Source organism: Elephas maximus, chromosome X, assembly GCF_024166365.1.
Source record: "Elephas maximus indicus isolate mEleMax1 chromosome X, mEleMax1 primary haplotype, whole genome shotgun sequence".
In the NCBI taxonomy this organism is placed as follows: Eukaryota; Metazoa; Chordata; class Mammalia; order Proboscidea; family Elephantidae; genus Elephas; species Elephas maximus.
Window position 1 is genome coordinate 31,649,210 of NC_064846.1, and position 16,729 is coordinate 31,665,938.

Below are 16,729 nucleotides of genomic sequence, written 5' to 3' on the forward strand. Positions count from 1 at the left end.
TATAACAAAAAAATTTTAAGTTGATTTTAATGATAAGATCCTTGCATTGTCAATGGCCTTATATGGAAAATAGTTCTTGGTAAGCTTTCGGTTTTCAATGAACAAAGAACTTTATGTGCGGGTTGAAGTGCAGTTAAATGACTTTTATGGCTGCCTCTTTTTCTCGGTGAAAGTTCAGTCCTAGGCTGGAAAAATGCATCTCTGGAAGTCTGCTGTGCTACAGTTTCCACTTGGCACTGTTTGAAGCAAAGTCAGGACTTCTGAAGAACATACAATGGGCAGCTAAGAAGAAAGAGACTAAAATTAACCTCATAATATACACGTTAAATGGAGTTTTAGTGGTCGTGATGAAGGTAAAAAACCCAAAACCCATTGCCATCTAGTCGATTCCGACTCATAGCAACCTTATAGGACAGAGTAGAACTGCCCCGTAGAGATGGGTTTGAAGTGCCGACCTTTTGGTTAGCAGCTGTAGCACTTAACCACTATGCCACCAGGGTTTCCAATACCAGGGATTGAATCAGGGACCTTCAGATCTTTAGTGTAGCACTCTCCCAAATGAGCTACATTGGCTGCTGTGATGAACAAATAAGCTAATCAAGTGAAGTCCTTTCCCAATATCTCTATTTTTGGTGTTATAGTACCATCTTTTTTTTAAATAGTGCTTTAAGTGAAAGTTTACAGAGCAAATTAGTTTCTCTTTAAACAATTAATGCACAAATTATTTTATGACATTGGTTACCAACCCCACAATGTGTCAACACTCTCTGCTTCTCCACCCCAAGTTCCATCTTTCCATTCATCCAGTTTTCCTGTCCCTTCCTGCCTTCCCATCTTTGCTTTTGGGCTGATGTGCCCATTAGTCTTGTATACATGATTGAACTATGAAGCATGTTCCTCTCATGTGTTTTTCTTGGTCCTGTAGACCTGTCTAATCTTTGGCTGAAAGGAAGAACTTCAGGAGTGACTTCGGTACTGAGTTAAAAGGGTGTCTTCGGTCCATACTCTCGGGGATTCTCCAGTCTGTGTCAGACCAGCAAGCCTGGTCTTTGTGTGTGTGAATTTGAATTTTGTTCTACATTTTTCTCCTGAGGAAAACCTGGTGGCGTAGTGGTTAAGTGCTACGGCTGTGAACCAAAGGGTCGGCAGTTTGAATCCACCAGGTGCTCCTTGGAAACTCTATGGGGCAGTTCTACTCTCTCCTATAGGGTTGCCATGAGTCGGAATCAAATCAATGGCAATGGGTTTTTTTGTTTGTTTGGTTTTCTCCTGATCTGTCTGGCACCCTCTATTGTGATCGCTGCCAGAGCAGTCAGTGGTGGTAACTGGGCACCATCTAGTTGTTCTGGGCTCAGTGTGGTGGAGGATGTGGTAGTTGTGATCCATTAGTCCTTTGGACTAATCTTTCCCTTGTGTCTTTGGTTTTCTTCATTCCCCTTTGCTCTAGCTGGGATGGGACCAGTAGGTGTATCTTAGATGGCCGCTTGCAGGCTTTTAAGACCCCACGCACTACTTACCATAGTCAGATGTAGAACATTTTATTTATAGACTATATTATTGCCAGCTGAGCTAGAAGTCCCCTGAGACCATGGTCCCCAGCCCTCAGCCCAGTGCCTTGATCCCTCAGGGCGTTTGGATTTGTCTGTGAAGCTTCTTTGACTTTGCCCTGGTCAATTTGTGCTGACTTCCCCAGTATGGTGTACTGCCCTACCCTTCACTAAAGTTACCACTTATCTACTTCTTAATTAGTGCTTTTCCTTCCCCTCCCTCATAACCATCAAAGATTGTTTCTTTCTGTGTGGAAACGCTTTCATGTGTTTTTGTAATAGTGGTGTCATACAGTATTTGTCTTTTTGTAATTGACTTATTTCATTCAGCATAATGCCCTCCAGATTCACCCATGTTGTGAGATGTTTCTCAGATTCATCATTGTTCTTTATCGTTGCGTAGTATTCCACTGTACGTACCATAGTTTGTTTATCCATTCATCTGCTGATGGGCATTTAGGTTATTTCTGTCTTTTTGTTGTTGTGAATAATGCTGCAATGAACATGGTTGGGCAAATGTCTATTCATGTGATGGCTCTTATTTCTCTAGGATATACTCCTAGGAATGGGATTGCTAAATCTTATGCTAGTTCTATTTCTAGGTTTTTAAGGACGTGTCGTATCGTTTTCCAAAATGGTTTTGCTATTTTACATTCCAACCAGCAGTGCAGAAGAGTTTCAATCTCCCCACAACCTCTGCAACATTTGTTATTTTCTGTTTTTTTGATTCGTGCCAGTAATGTCAGGGTGAGAAGGTATCTTTTTGTAGCTTTGATTTGTATTTCTCTAATGGCTAGTAATCGTGAGCATTTCTTTATGTGTCTGTTAGCTGCCTGAATGTGTCCTTTGGTGAAGTGTCTGTTCATATTCTTTGCCCATTTTTTAAAAAATAATTTTTATTGTGCTTTAAGTGAAGTTTACAAATCAAGTCAGCCTCTCACATATAAACTTATATACACCTTGCTACACACTCCCAATTACTCTCCCCCCTTTTTTTTTTTAATGAGACAACCCGCTGTCTCCCTCCCCTTTCCCTTTTCGTGTCCATGTCGCCAGTTTCTAACCCCCTCTACCCTCCCATCTCCCCTCTAGACAGGAAGTGCCAACATAGTCTCAAGTGTCCACCTGATACAAGTAGCTCACTCTTCATCAGCATCTCTCTCCAACCCATTGTCCAGTCCCTTCCATGTCTGATGAGTTGTCTTCGGGAATGGTTCCTGTCCTGGGCCAACAAAAGGTTTGGGGACCATGACCACCGGGATTCTTTTAGTCTCAGTCAGACCATTAAGTCTGGTCTTTTTATGAGAATTTGGGGTCTGCATCCCACTGTTCTCCTGCTCCTTCGGGGGTTCTCTGTTGTGCTCCCTGTCAGGGCAGTCATCGGTTGTGGCTGGGCATCATCTAGTTTTTCTGGTCTCAGGATGATGTTAGTCTCTAGTTCATGTGGTCCTTTCTGTCTCTTGGGCTTATAATTACCTTGTGACCTTGGTGTTCTTCATTCTCCTTTGATCCAGGTGGGTCGAGACTCATTTATGCATCTTAGATGGCCGCTTGTTAGCATTTAAGACCCCAGATGCCACTCTTCAAAGTGGGATGCAGAATGTTTTCTTAATAGAATTTATTTTGCCAATTGACTTAGATGTCCCCTGAAACCATAGTCCCCAAACCCCCGCCCTTGCTCCGCTGACCTTCGAAGCATTCAGTTTATTCACGAAACTTTGCTTTTGGTCCAGTCCAGTTGAGCTGACCTTCCCTGTATTGCGTATTGTCCTTCCCTTCACCTAAAGTAGTTCTTATCTACTATCTAATCAGTAAATAACCCTCTCCCACCCTCCCTACCTCCCCCATCTCGTTACCACAAAAGAATGTGTTCTCCGTTTAAACTATTTCTCAAGATCTTATAATAGTGGTCTTATACAATATTTGTCCTTTTGCATCTGACTAATTTCGCTCAGAATAATGCCTTCCAGGTTCCTCCATGTTATGAAATGTTTCACAGGTTCATCATTGTTCTTTATCGAAGTGTAGTATTCCATTGTGTGAATATATCATAATTTATTTATCCATTCATCTGTTGATGGACACCTTGGTTGCTTCCAGCTTTTTGCTATTGTAAATAGTGCTGCAGTAAACATGAGTGTGCATGTATCTGTTCGTGTAAAGGCTCTTATTTCTCTAGGATATATTCCGAGGAGTGGGATTTCTGGGTTATATGGTAGTTCTATTTCTAACTTTTTAAGGAAACGCCAGATCGATTTCCAAAGTGGTTGTACCATTTTACATCCCCACCAGCAGTGTATAAGAGTTCTAATCTCTCCGCAGCCTCTCCAACATTTATTATTTTGTGTTTTTTGGATTAATGCCAGCCTTGTTGGTGTGAGATGGAATCTCATTGTAGTTTTAATTTGCATTTCTCTAATGGCTAATGATCGAGAGCATTTTCTCATGTATCTGTTAGCCACCTGAATATCTTCTTTAGTGAAGTGCATGTTCATATCCTTTGCCCATTTTTTAAGTGGATTAATTGTCTTTTTATTGTAGAGGTGTTGGATTTTCCCATAAATTTTAGAGATTAGACCTTTGTCAGATATGTCACAGCCAAAAAATTTTTGCAAATCTATAGGTTCTCTTTTTACTCTTTTGGTAAGGTCTTTTGATGAGCATAACTATGTACCTTTTAGAAGACCCCATTTACCTAGTTTATCTTCTGGTGTTTGTGTATTGTTAATTATTGTTTGTATTCTGTTTATGTTGTATATTAGGAGCCCTAGTATTGACCCTAGTTTTTATTCCATGATCTTTATAGTTTTTTGGTTTTTTATTTAGGTCTTTGATGCATTTTGAATTAGTTTTTGTGGATGGTGTGACATTACGTTGGTCAATATTTAGCTGATACTGACTCGTGTCCTAGATTCAGGTTGTTGGTCTGATGTTGGTTCTCTAACTGAAGGACTCCCTTTAATGATTCTTGTAAGTTTGGTTTGGTTTTTACAAATTTCATTAATTGCTGTTTATCTGGAAATATCCTGATTTCAACATCATATTTGAGAAAATTTTGCAGGACATATTACTCTTGGTTGGGAATTTTTTTCTTTCAAGGTTTTATAGCTATCCTCCCATTGCCTTCTTGCCTGTGTGGTTTCTGCCAAGTAATCAGAGCTTATTCTTATTGTTTCCCCTTTATGTATGACTTTTCATTTTACTAAAATTGCTTTCAGGATTTTTTCTTTGTCTTTGGTTTTGGTGAGTGTGATTATGGTTTGTCTTGGTGACTTTCTTTTGGTGTCTATCCTATATGGAGTTCATTGAACTTCTTTAATGGTCAGCTTTTCATCTTTCATGATATTAGGGAAGTTTTCTAGCAGCACATCCTCAATGATTATCTCTGTGTTTTCCATTTTCTCCTTCTGTTCTGCAACTCTGATTATGTGCAGATTTTTGCTCTTGATTGTATCCCACATAGTTATTAGGTTTTCTTCATTCTTCATTCTTTTCTCTGATTTTTCTTCAAACAAAGGGGCATCCATGGATTTGTCTTCAATTTTGCCAATTCTGTCTCCCATTGTTTCAAGTTTGCTCCTAAAACCTTCAATTGCATTGTCCATTTCTGAAATTTTATTATCTTTTGGATTTCTAATTGCTGTTTTTGTATGATTTCTAATTGTTTATTTTGACATTTTGTTCATGTATTATTTTCCTGAATTCTTCTATTGCTTGCCTGTGTTTTCTTTGACTTTGGCTGTTTTGATTGGTTTTGTCTGTGTTTCTCATGATTTTGTCTGAATTTTCTTTGATTTTTTTCTTAATCTCTTGAGAAGCCATATTAGATTTTTGATTACCCTATCCATACTTCCAGTGCCTTTTCTTCTGCTGAAAGGTCAACTGATGCATTATTCTGGTTGCTTACTGGAGCCATTTTGTCCTGTTTGTTTATATGTTTTGATATTGTCTGCTGTCTCTGAGACATTCAAGTATTTATTTATTGTAGGTTTGTTTGTTTCATCCTGTGTTTTAGTTTTGTTTGATTATGTCTGATCTTGTGGGCCGGGTGTGCTTCGTTGCTTGCTCATCTGTGGGCATTATAGTTCTCACCACCTTGTCTGGGTGTACAGGGCCAGTTGCTCAGCTCTGGTGCAGCAGGGCAGGTCCAGCAGTGGGGGAAGGGGTGAAAATGGGTGGTTTGTCCTCAGCACTGAAGCAGTCTGGGAGTCCAAGATAGTGGGGAGAGGCCTGGGGCCTAGGCTGCGTCCTCTCAGGGAAGCAGTGGTTGACGGGGGGTCCGGAGTCAGCGTGGAGGGGTCTGGAGTTAAGTGGGGACCCCCTGGGGCTGCAGTGGTCAGTAGGGGAGGTCCAGAGCCAGTGGGGAGGATCTTAGGATTGGAGCCAGTTCTCCTTGAGGCTGTGTCTGCAGAAGGGGTTCAAAGCCAGTGGGGAGGGCCCTGTGGTCTGGGCCAGGTCCCCTCTGGGCCACAACAGGCAGGGTGGAGAAGAGAGATTGGGGACCAAAGACAGGGCAGAGGTGGGTAAATGGAGGAGGACAATAGGATGGGTTGGTTCCCAGCAGTTGAGGCTTCTGGGATGTGGCAGTTATAGCTGCTCTTCACCAGAGGGGCGGGGGTTGTAGGAGACTGTTTCTGTGGTAACCAGGTGAGAAAGTCTGGGCTCCTCCTTGAGTTGCAGCCAGCAAATATGGTCTTACTCAGCCCTAGTTGTGTTCATACCATACCTCTATCTCTTATTGGGAATTCCTTGTAGGTATGTTTCTAGGTGAGGGATTATTGGTTTTATTCCAAGATGGCCATGCTGAGTCATGCTGTTTGGCTGGGAATCTCCACCCCATATCTATTTTCTTTCCCTCTTTTCTATCAGTTTTTTTTCCCCTCAGTGACTTCCAATCTAGTACTTTGTCTATTCATTTAAGGCTCAGGGTTGCAGGATTGATGTCTGTACTTATTTTACTTGGTTTTTTTGGGTCTTTGTTGCAGTGGGATGGCTTTGTGTGTCTGAATAGTCCACCATTTTGGCTCTGCCCACCATTATTTTTTATGAGAATCATTTCATTCTTCTCTGTTGTAGAGTCATTTATCTCTTACGTTAGGCTGTGAGTTCCTTGGGGATAGACATGATGTATGACTTATTAATTTCCATAGTTTCTTTAGTCTGTCTCATGAGTCCTCAACAGTTGTTTGTTCATTCATTCAACAAGTATTTATGAAGGATCTAATATGTGCCAGACACTGTGCTTGTCCTGGAGCATATAGAAATGGACAAAAACTATAAAAACCCCTACATTCCTGGAGCTTACATCTTAGTGGGGTGAGGCAAATGACAGGTAATAAACAAATAAGTAAAGTATATAGTTTGTCCTTGGTGATTAACCCATTGCTGTCAAGTCAATTTCAACTCTTAGTGACCGGATAGGACAGATTAAAACTGCCTCATAGTGTTTCCAAGTCTGTAAATCTTCATGGAAACAGAATGACACCTCTTTCTCCCAGAGAGTAGCTGGTGGGTTGAAAATGTTGACCTTTTGGTTATCAGCCTAATGCTGAATTACTGTGCTGCCAGGGCTCCTCATTTGGTGATATGTGCTATGAAAGACAGGAAGCCATTTTTTGGTGGCTTTTGAGGGGAGAATGCAAAAGTTCTTAAGTGGAAATGAACCTAGTGTGTTCAAAACAGTATGAAAGCTACTGTGGCATCATCTGGGGAAGAATATCAGGGGATGAATTTAGAGAATTATGGGTAGGGAGGGGTGGACAGATGATGTGGTGTCTTGTTGGCCATTGTAAGCACTTTGGCTTTTATTCTGAGTGAAATAGGAAGCCTTTGCTGCTTCTGAGCAAAGAAGTGACATGATGTGACTTTTATTTTTTATTCAATTTTGGTGGCAGTGTGGCGAATGTGCTATAAAGGGGCAGTGGTGTAAGTGGGGAGAACAATTAGGAGGCTATAGCAATAATGCAGGCAAGAGATAAAGATGGTTTGAACCAGTGTAGTGGGAATGTGATGAGATGTGGTTGGATTCTGAGTGTGTTTCAAGGGTAGCATCAATAAGTTTTACTGATGGATTATGTGTAGAACGTGAAAGACAGGAATCAGAGACAACTTCAGGTTATTTGTCCTGAACAAACTGAAGAATGAAATTGCCATTTACGGAGATGGACAAAACTGTGAGAAGAGTAGGTTTGGGAAGGAATGGGAATGAGGAGCTCAGTTTGGGAAATGGTAAGTTTTAGATGCCTTTTGGAAATCCAAGTAGAGATGCTGGGTAGGCAGTTGGATACTCAAGTATGTAGCTCATGGGAATGATCCACGCTGGAGCTTCAACTTGGAAAGTAATATTTGAAACCATGATACGGGATGAGATTAGACTGTTATTGAATCATCAGTATATATTCATTTATAATATTTTATAGGCTTTGTCTCCAAGCCAATTCATCTCTGATATTAAATCAAACCAAATTAAGTGTCTCCCTGGACCATGTATGGAAACTGTATATTCAGGAGTTAGCTTCTACTATGTGTGTGCCTAGAGTACTGCTAAGTGGAATACGGGATATAAAGAAGCATAAAATTCAGATCCTGCCTTCGAGAACCTTAACATTGTGTTTGGTAGAAAAGACTTTCACATGTGAATTATATTTATATTATAAAGCTGTATGTACCACACAGTATGTAACACACTCAGCATTTCTCAAGCTGAAAGAACTTAAAAAAAAAATCAAACCTCAAGTTGCAGCATTGAAGGATTCTATGGGCAAACTATTGAACGATGCAGGCAGCATCAAAAGAAGATGGAAGGAATACACAGAGTCACTGTACCAAAAAGAACTGGTTGACTATTTCAGGAGGCAGCATATAATCAAGAACTTATGGTATCGAAGGAAGAAGTCCCAGTTGCACTGAAGACATTGGTGAAACACAAGGCTCCAAGAATTGATGAAATACCAGTTGAGATGTTTCAACAAAGGGATGCAGTACTGGAGGTGCTTATTCGTCTATGCCAAGAAATTTGGAAGACAACGACCTGGCGAACCGATTGGAGGAGATCCAAATTTGTGCCTATTTCAAAGAAAGGTGAGCCAACAGAATGTGGAAATTATTGAATGATATCATTAAGATTGTATGCATGTAAAATTTTGCTGAAGATAATTCCAAAGCGATTGCAGGAGCACACTGACGGGGAACTGCTATAAATTCAAGTCAGATTCAGAAGAGGACATGGAACCAGGGATATCATTGCTGATGTCAGATGGATCTTGGCTGAAAACAGGGAATCCCAGAAAGATGTTTACCTATGATAAGACATTCAACTGTGTGGATCATAACAAATTATGGATAACATTGTGAAGAGTGGGGATCCCAGAACATTTAATTGTGCTCACGAGGAACCTGTACATAGAACAAGAGACAGTCATTCAAAAGAGAACAAGGGGCTGCTACTTGGTTCAAAGTCAGGAAAGGTGTGTGTCAGGATCATATCCTTTCACCATACTTATTCGATCTATGTGCTGAGCAAATAATCTGGGAACCTGGACTATATGAAGGAGAAAGGGGCATCAGGATTGGAGGAAGACTCATTAACAACCTGTGTTATGCAGATGACACAACCTTGCTTGCTGAAAGCGAAGAGTACTTACTGACGAAGATCAAAGATCACAGCCATCAGTATGGATAACACCTCAATATAAGAAAACAAAAATCCTCACAACTGGACCAATAAGCAACATCGTGATAAACAGAAAAGTTTGAAGTTGTCAAGGATTTCATTTTACTTGGATCCACGATCAACACCTGTGGAAGCAGAAGTCAAGAAAGCAAATGATGTATTGCACTGGGCAAATCTGCTGCAAAAGCTCTCTTCAAAGTGTTAAAAAGCAAAGGTGTCACTTTGAATACTAAAGTGTGCCTGACCCAAGCCATGGTATTCTCATATGCATGGGAAAGCTGGACAATGAATAAGGAAGACTGAAGAAGAATTGATGCCATTGATTTATGGTGTTGGTAAAGAATATTGAGTGTACGATGGACTGCCAGAAGAATGAACAAATTTGTCTTGGAAGAAGCAGAGTCAGAATGCTCCTTAGAAGTGAAGACGGCTAGACTTTTTCTCACTTATTTTGGACATGTTATCAGGAGGGACCAGTCTCTGGAGAATGACATCATGCTTGGTAAAGGGTCAGCAAAAGACAGAAAGACCCTCAATGCGATGCATTGACACAATGGCTGCAAGGATGGGCTCAGGCATATCAAGGATTATGAGGATGGTACACAGCTGGGCAGTATTTTGTTCTCTTGTAGAAAGGGTCGCTGTGAATTGGAACTGACTCCATAGCACCTAACAACAAAAACAACTATTGAACACATATCGGTCAAACCATAAACCTTCATTGAGTGATTTCATGTTCTGTATGCTTGCCATAAATATAATAGGCATTCCAAAAAGTGAGACCCTGTGCATGATATAGGAGTCTGTAGATTTTTTTGGAAGTATATATGCTGAAGAGTTGAAGAAAAATTAAGGAGTCAATTTCACTGCGAAATAAAATCATTAAATATTTGGTTTCAAACTAATTTTTTTTTAACCTTGCATGAAAGAGTCAAGTCGCAAAGTTGCAGTGGTAGACAGAACATGTAATAACATGAAGGCAAGAATGAAAATAGGAAAATTTTTGCAGGGCTTTTAACTTTTCAGAGGACTTTGAGATCTCAGATCGCGTTTGATCTCAAACCTCTCTGTGCTAAGTAGGGCAGATAATGCCTCTGCTGGCCCTAAGATCCTCAGTGGCTCCTTGTTCAGCATTCTTTCTGTTGGGGAGGGGGATTTTCAATAATTTCTCATGAAATTTAAAATTGTTATTTCTTAAACCGGATTTAGATCTGCTGCTCCTCTACTCACCAAAGTGTTGTCTACATCCTCTCAATACTCTGAAGAACAAAAAGTTACCACCACCTAACTCATTAACAGGAAACCCTGGTGGCTTAGTGGTTAAGTGCTACAGCTGCTAACCAAAAGGTCGGCAGTTCAAACGCATCAGACGCCCTTTGGAAACTCTATGGGGCCGTTCTACTCTGTCTATAGGGTCACTATGAGTCAGAATTGACTCGACAGCAGTGGGTTTGGTTTTTGGGTTTTAACTCACTAACACGGGAGAAAGATGTGGCAGTCTGGTTCTGTAAATATTTACAGCCTTGGAAACCCTGTGGGACAGTTTTATCCTGTCTTGTAGCATTGCTATGAGTGGGAATCCACTCAACTGCGGTGGGTTTGGAACTCATTAAAAATGCTCTGCAGGCCTGAGTCTCAAAAGCCACAATATGAACACAAAGAGCTCATTCCCCCCCAAGGACACTTTATTTCATGAGCTCTGGTAGCTGTCTCTCTCACTCAGAGTCCTTCCCTTCCTCAGAGCCCTTATTTTAAATGTAATATTAAACCAGAGGTAAGAATGTGTGTTTTTTTTTTCCTGAGTGTAGTTCTCTTATCCATTTTCATTTCAAATGTGGAATGTGCTGGGTTAAGACTTATACTGCTGGCCCCTTTCAAATCTGATAATGTTTCTTAAAGCATCCACTGATTTCAACATAAAACACACACACACACCCCATAGAGCAACATTGTCCTTCATTTGCATTCCAATACAAATATTTTTGAAAACTGCCTCTCTTTTACTTTGAGTATTTTCTGATGCTGCAAACTCCAGATTAATCCTAAATGCTTGACAATGTATGCATGTAACACACAGGGTGTTATTATTGCCTCCGGCTAGCTTCATGTCATCTAGTTTCTTTTGCTTCAGTCCTTTGATAGTATTAGCAGGACTAATTGTGAATCTGCCAGATGCATTTTCTTGTGAAAGGCCAAATCTAAGAAGGCTTGTGTTTTTTCCCCTTTCTTCCAGGACTGTTTGTACTAAGGAGTTCCTCTTCTGTTTTTCATGAAAGTGAGTTTGCTTGGTCAGAGATGGAGCAAACAGACTGCAAACCCTACCAGCCTCTGTCAAAAGTCAAGCATGAAATGGATCTAGCTTATACCAGTTCTTCGGATGAAAGTGAAGATGGAAGAAAACCAAGACAGTCGTACAACTCCCGAGAAACTCTGCACGAGTACAACCAAGAGCTGAGGATGAATTACAATAGCCAGAGCAGAAAGAGGAAAGAAGTAGAGAAATCGACTCAAGGTATGTTTTTATTGGATTTTTATAACTAGTATTATTATTATTTTTCATTAGGGAATGTGTATGTGGGTAAATTTATGTCCCCAGAACAAATTTGCTGATGTTAACTGGTTAATCATTCACACTGCTTACATATGTTTAGTGAGTCTGTTTCATATGTCAGCACAGCTGGGGTTGTAGGTTACATGTGCTTTTTACGGATTATACGTGAATTTGGATGCGACAATCCTCTTATCAGAGCATTCAAAATTTGTCTAATCCTACAAATAGCCATTTACAGACTGAAGGATAAATAATTTATAGTAAGAAGAAAAGTAAACAGCTAAGTGCTTTTCAAGCTATTGCCTGTATGGGACTAAGGTCTCAAATAAATATTTGACTGCTGTAAGACCAACACCTTTCGGAAGGTTAGTGGAGACCAACAAACAAAGGTCCAAAAAGTCTATCAACAGACTGCTGAAACCTTTGCAGTGCAATCACAGGGAAAGTAAGAATTTGTTGGAACCCTTCCTTTGGACATCCTTGAATTGAGAAGATAGTTTCTAATAAATAGAAAACAGGTAGATAAAAAAACCTTATTATTTCTTTTAAATTGATAGATAAGCAATATTAGACACTATTTTTACTACATGGAAAAAAGATACTGACAGGTTATTTTTTATGAATAATCAATACTGAGATGAAAAAAAAGAGTAGATTTGATTATCTAGACCAGTGGTTTTCAGAGTGCAGCCCCCAGACCAGCAGCATCAGCCTCACTTAGGAACTTGCTAGAAATGAAAATTATCAAGCCTCACCCCAGGCCCACTGAGTCAGAAACCCTGGGAGTAGAGCTAAGCAATCTGTGGTGTAACAAGCCCTCCAGACATTTCTAATGCACACTTAAGTTTGAGGAGCACTGTTCCATCCCTCAAAATGACTTCAGTGTTCACATCTACTTGGGTGTTTTGTAGATATTTTTCTTCAGCACTTAACCTCTATCCTCTAGTCCTAAATTTTCATTTACCTACTTGGCATTTCCAAATGTCCACTGGCAACTCAAAATCAATATATGTAAAATAGGAGCAATAGGGGGGCGGAGCCAAGATGGCAGACTAGGCAGACGCTACCTCGGATCCCTCTTACAACAAAGACACGGAAAAACAAGTGAATCGGTCACATACATAACAATCTACGAACTCTGAACAACAAACACAGATTTAGAGACAGAGAACGAACTAATACGGGGAAGCAGCGATTGTTTCCAGAGCCTGGAGCCAGCGTACCAGTCAGGTACGGCACAAGCACAGAGAGCTGCCCCACCCCCCTGAACTAACCCCGGGAGGGGGACCAGTCGGTTCCGCGGGCAGCGTGGGATGCAGCCGGTAGGAGAAGTCCCCGGGAGGCAGTGACTGGTCTTGGAGCAGAAAGAGCAGCGTCCGAGCCGGGGAACCGTCCCGCAGGGATTTGGACTGGACGCAGGTACGGCATAAACACGGACAGTTGCTCCACCCCCCTGAACTAACCCCGGGAAGGGGACCAGCCAGCTCGCGCGGGCGGCGTGGGACTCAGCCGGTAGAAGAAGTCCCCGGGAGGCAGCGACTGGTATTGGAGCGGGGAGAACAGCGTCCCAGCTGGGACACTCGGTCACGGCACAAGCACGGGGAGCTGCTCCACCCATCTGAACTAACCCCGGGAGGAGGCCCAACTGGTTCTTAGAGGTGGCACGGCCACGCGGCTGGAGGGACGAGAAGTCCCCGGGAGGCAGTGACTGATTTTGGAGTCGAGAGTGCACCGTCCCAGTAGGGGAGCCTTGACGCTGGGCGTGGGGCTGGAAGCGAAGGATCTGACCGTGACTCCAGCGGGCCAGACCCCCCGGGGGCAATCTCCACACAGCCAGCACACATAGGCGACGCGCCCGCGGGAATCTCAGATATAATAGTCATTCCAAGCAAGACAAGCAACTCTGGCTATATTCTGAGGTGCTACTCTCCTATCTCTCTGTTCCCTCCCCCACCCTCCCCAGGCGGCTTCATTAACATCTGAATAGCCTGAGCCAGAGGGAGAACTCTGATAGGGATCTGACTGCATTTTTTTTTTAGTGGATTTTCTGGAAAAACTAGTTTCCCAGTGATGGCTCGAAGACAACAATCCATATCAAACCACTTAAAGAAGCAGACCATGACAGCTTCTCCAACCCCCCAAACAAAAGAATCAAAATCTTTCCCAAATGAAGATACAATCTTGGAATTATCAGATACAGAATATACAAAACTAATTTACAGAATGCTTAATGATATCACAAATGAAATTAGGATAACTGCAGAAAAAGCCAAGGAACACACCGATAAAACTGTTGAAGAACTCAAAAAGATTATTCAAGAACATACTGGAAAAATTAATAAGTTGCAAGAATCCATAGAGAGACAACATGTAGAAATCCAAAAGATTAACAATGAAATAACAGAATTAGACAACGCACTAGGAAGTCAGAGGAGCAGACTCGAACAATTAGAATGCAGACTGGGACATCTGGAGGACCAGGGAATCAACACCAACATAGCTGAAAAAAAATCAGATAAAAGAATTAAAAAAAATGAAGAAACCCTAAGAATTATGTGGGACTCTATCAAGAAGGATAACCTGCGGGTGATTGGAGTCCCAGAACAGGGAGGGGGGACAGAAAACACAGAGAAAATAGTTGAAGAACTCCTGACAGAAAACTTCCCTGACATCATGAAAGACGAAAGGATATCTATCCAAGATGCTCATCGAACCCCATTTAAGATTGATCCAAAAAGAAAAACACCAAGACATATTATCATCAAACTCGCCAAAACCAAAGATAAACAGAAAATTTTAAAAGCAGCCAGGGAGAAAAGAAAGGTTTCCTTCAAGGGAGAATCAATAAGAATATGTTCTGACTACTCAGCAGAAACCATGCAGGCAAGAAGGGAATGGGACGACATATACAGAACACTGAAGGAGAAAAACTGCCAGCCAAGGATCATATATCCAGCAAAACTCTCTCTGAAATATGAAGGCGTAATTAAGATATTTATAGACAAACACAAGTTTAGAGAATTTGCAAAAACCAAACCAAAGCTACAAGAAATACTAAAGGATATTGTTTGGTCAGAGAACCAATAATATCAGATATCAGCACAACACAAGGACACAAAACAGAACGTCCTGATATCAACTCAAATAGGGAAATCACAAAAACAAACAAATTAAGATTAATTAAAAAAAAATACACATAACAGGGAATCATGGAAGTCAATAGGTAAAAGATCACAATAATCAAAAAGAGGGACTAAATACAGGAGGCATTGAACTGCCATATGGAGAGAGATACAAGGCGATATAGAACAATACAAGTTAGGTTTTTACTTAGAAAAATAGGGGTAAATAATAAGGTAACCACAAAAAGGTATAACAACTCTATAACTCAAGATAAAAACCAAGAAAAACGTAACGACTCAACTAACATAAAGTCAAGCACTATGAAAATGAGGATCTCACAATTTACTAAGAAAAACGCCTCAGCACAAAAAAGTATGTGGAAAAATGAAATTGTCAACAACACACATAAAAAGGCATCAAAATGACAGCACTAAAAACTTATTTATCTATAATTACCGTGAATGTAAATGGACTAAATGCACCAATAAAGAGACAGAGAGTCTCAGACTGGATAAAGAAACACGATCCATCTATATGCTGCCTACAAGAGACACACCTTAGACTTAGAGACACAAACAAACTAAAACTCAAAGGATGGAAAAAAGTATATCAAGCAAACAATAAGCAAAAAAGAAGAGGAGTAGCAATATTAATTTCTGACAAAATAGACTTTAGACTTAAATCCACCACAAAGGATAAAGAAGGACACTATATAATGATAAAAGGGACAATTGATCAGGAAGACATAACCGTATTAAATATTTAAGCACCCAATGACAGGGCTGCAAGGTACATAAATCAAATTTTAACAGAATTGAAAAGCGAGATAGATACCTCCACAATTATAGTAGGAGACTTCAACACACCACTTTCGGAGAAGGACAGGACATCCAGTAAGAAGCTCAACAGAGACACGGAAGATCTAATTACAACAATCAACCAACTTGACCTCATTGACTTATACAGAACTCTCCACCCAACTGCTGCAAAATATACTTTTTTTTCTAGCGCACATGGAACATTCTCTAGAATAGACCACATATTAGGTCATAAAACAAACCTTTGCAGAGTCCAAAACATCGAAATATTACAAAGCATCTTCTCAGACCACGAGGCAATAAAACTAGAGATCAATAACAGAAAAACTAGGGAAAAGAAATCAAATACTTGGAAAATGAACAATACCCTCCTGAAAAAAGACTGGGTTATAGAAGACATCAAGGAGGGAATAAGGAAATTCATAGAAAGCAACGAGAATGAAAATACTTCCTATCAAAACCTATGGGACACAGCAAAATCAGTGCTCAGAGGCCAATTTATATCAATAAATGCACACATACAAAAAGAAGAAAGAGCCAAAATCAGAGAACTGTCCCGACAACTTGAACAAATAGAAACTGAGCAACAAAAGAATCCATCAGGCACCAGAAGAAAACAAATAATAAAAATTAGAGCTGAACTAAATGAATTAGAGAACAGAAAAACAATTGAAAGAATTAACAAAGCCAAAAGCTGGTTCTTTGAAAAAATTAACAAAATTGATAAACCATTGGCTAGACTGACTAAAGAAATACAGGAAAGGCAACAAATAACCCGAATAAGAAATGAGAAGGACCACATCACAACAGAACCAAATGAAATTAAAAGAATCATTTCAGATTATTATGAAAAATTGTACTCTAACAAATTTGAAAACCTAGAAGAAATGGATGAATTCCTGGAAAAACACTACCTACCTGAACTAACACATTCAGAAGTAGAACAACTAAATAGACCCATAACAAAAAAAGAGCTTGAAACGGTAATCAAAAAACTCCCAACAAAAAAAAGCCCTGG

At 40.4% G+C, this 16,729-nt stretch overlaps 1 protein-coding gene across 8 annotated transcripts in view; it reads left to right on the top strand.

The window, feature by feature from the left end:
* The window catches only part of TENM1 (teneurin transmembrane protein 1), an 893,898-nt gene that overhangs the window by 251,413 nt on the left and 625,756 nt on the right, over nt 1-16,729 (top strand). For all 8 annotated transcript variants that reach the window (XM_049871612.1, XM_049871606.1, XM_049871609.1 and 5 more), the window contains one exon: nt 11,453-11,731. In XM_049871612.1, coding sequence (XP_049727569.1) covers nt 11,515-11,731 — 217 coding nt within the window. In that variant the 5' untranslated portion in view covers nt 11,453-11,514. The remainder of the gene's footprint in view (nt 1-11,452; nt 11,732-16,729) is intronic.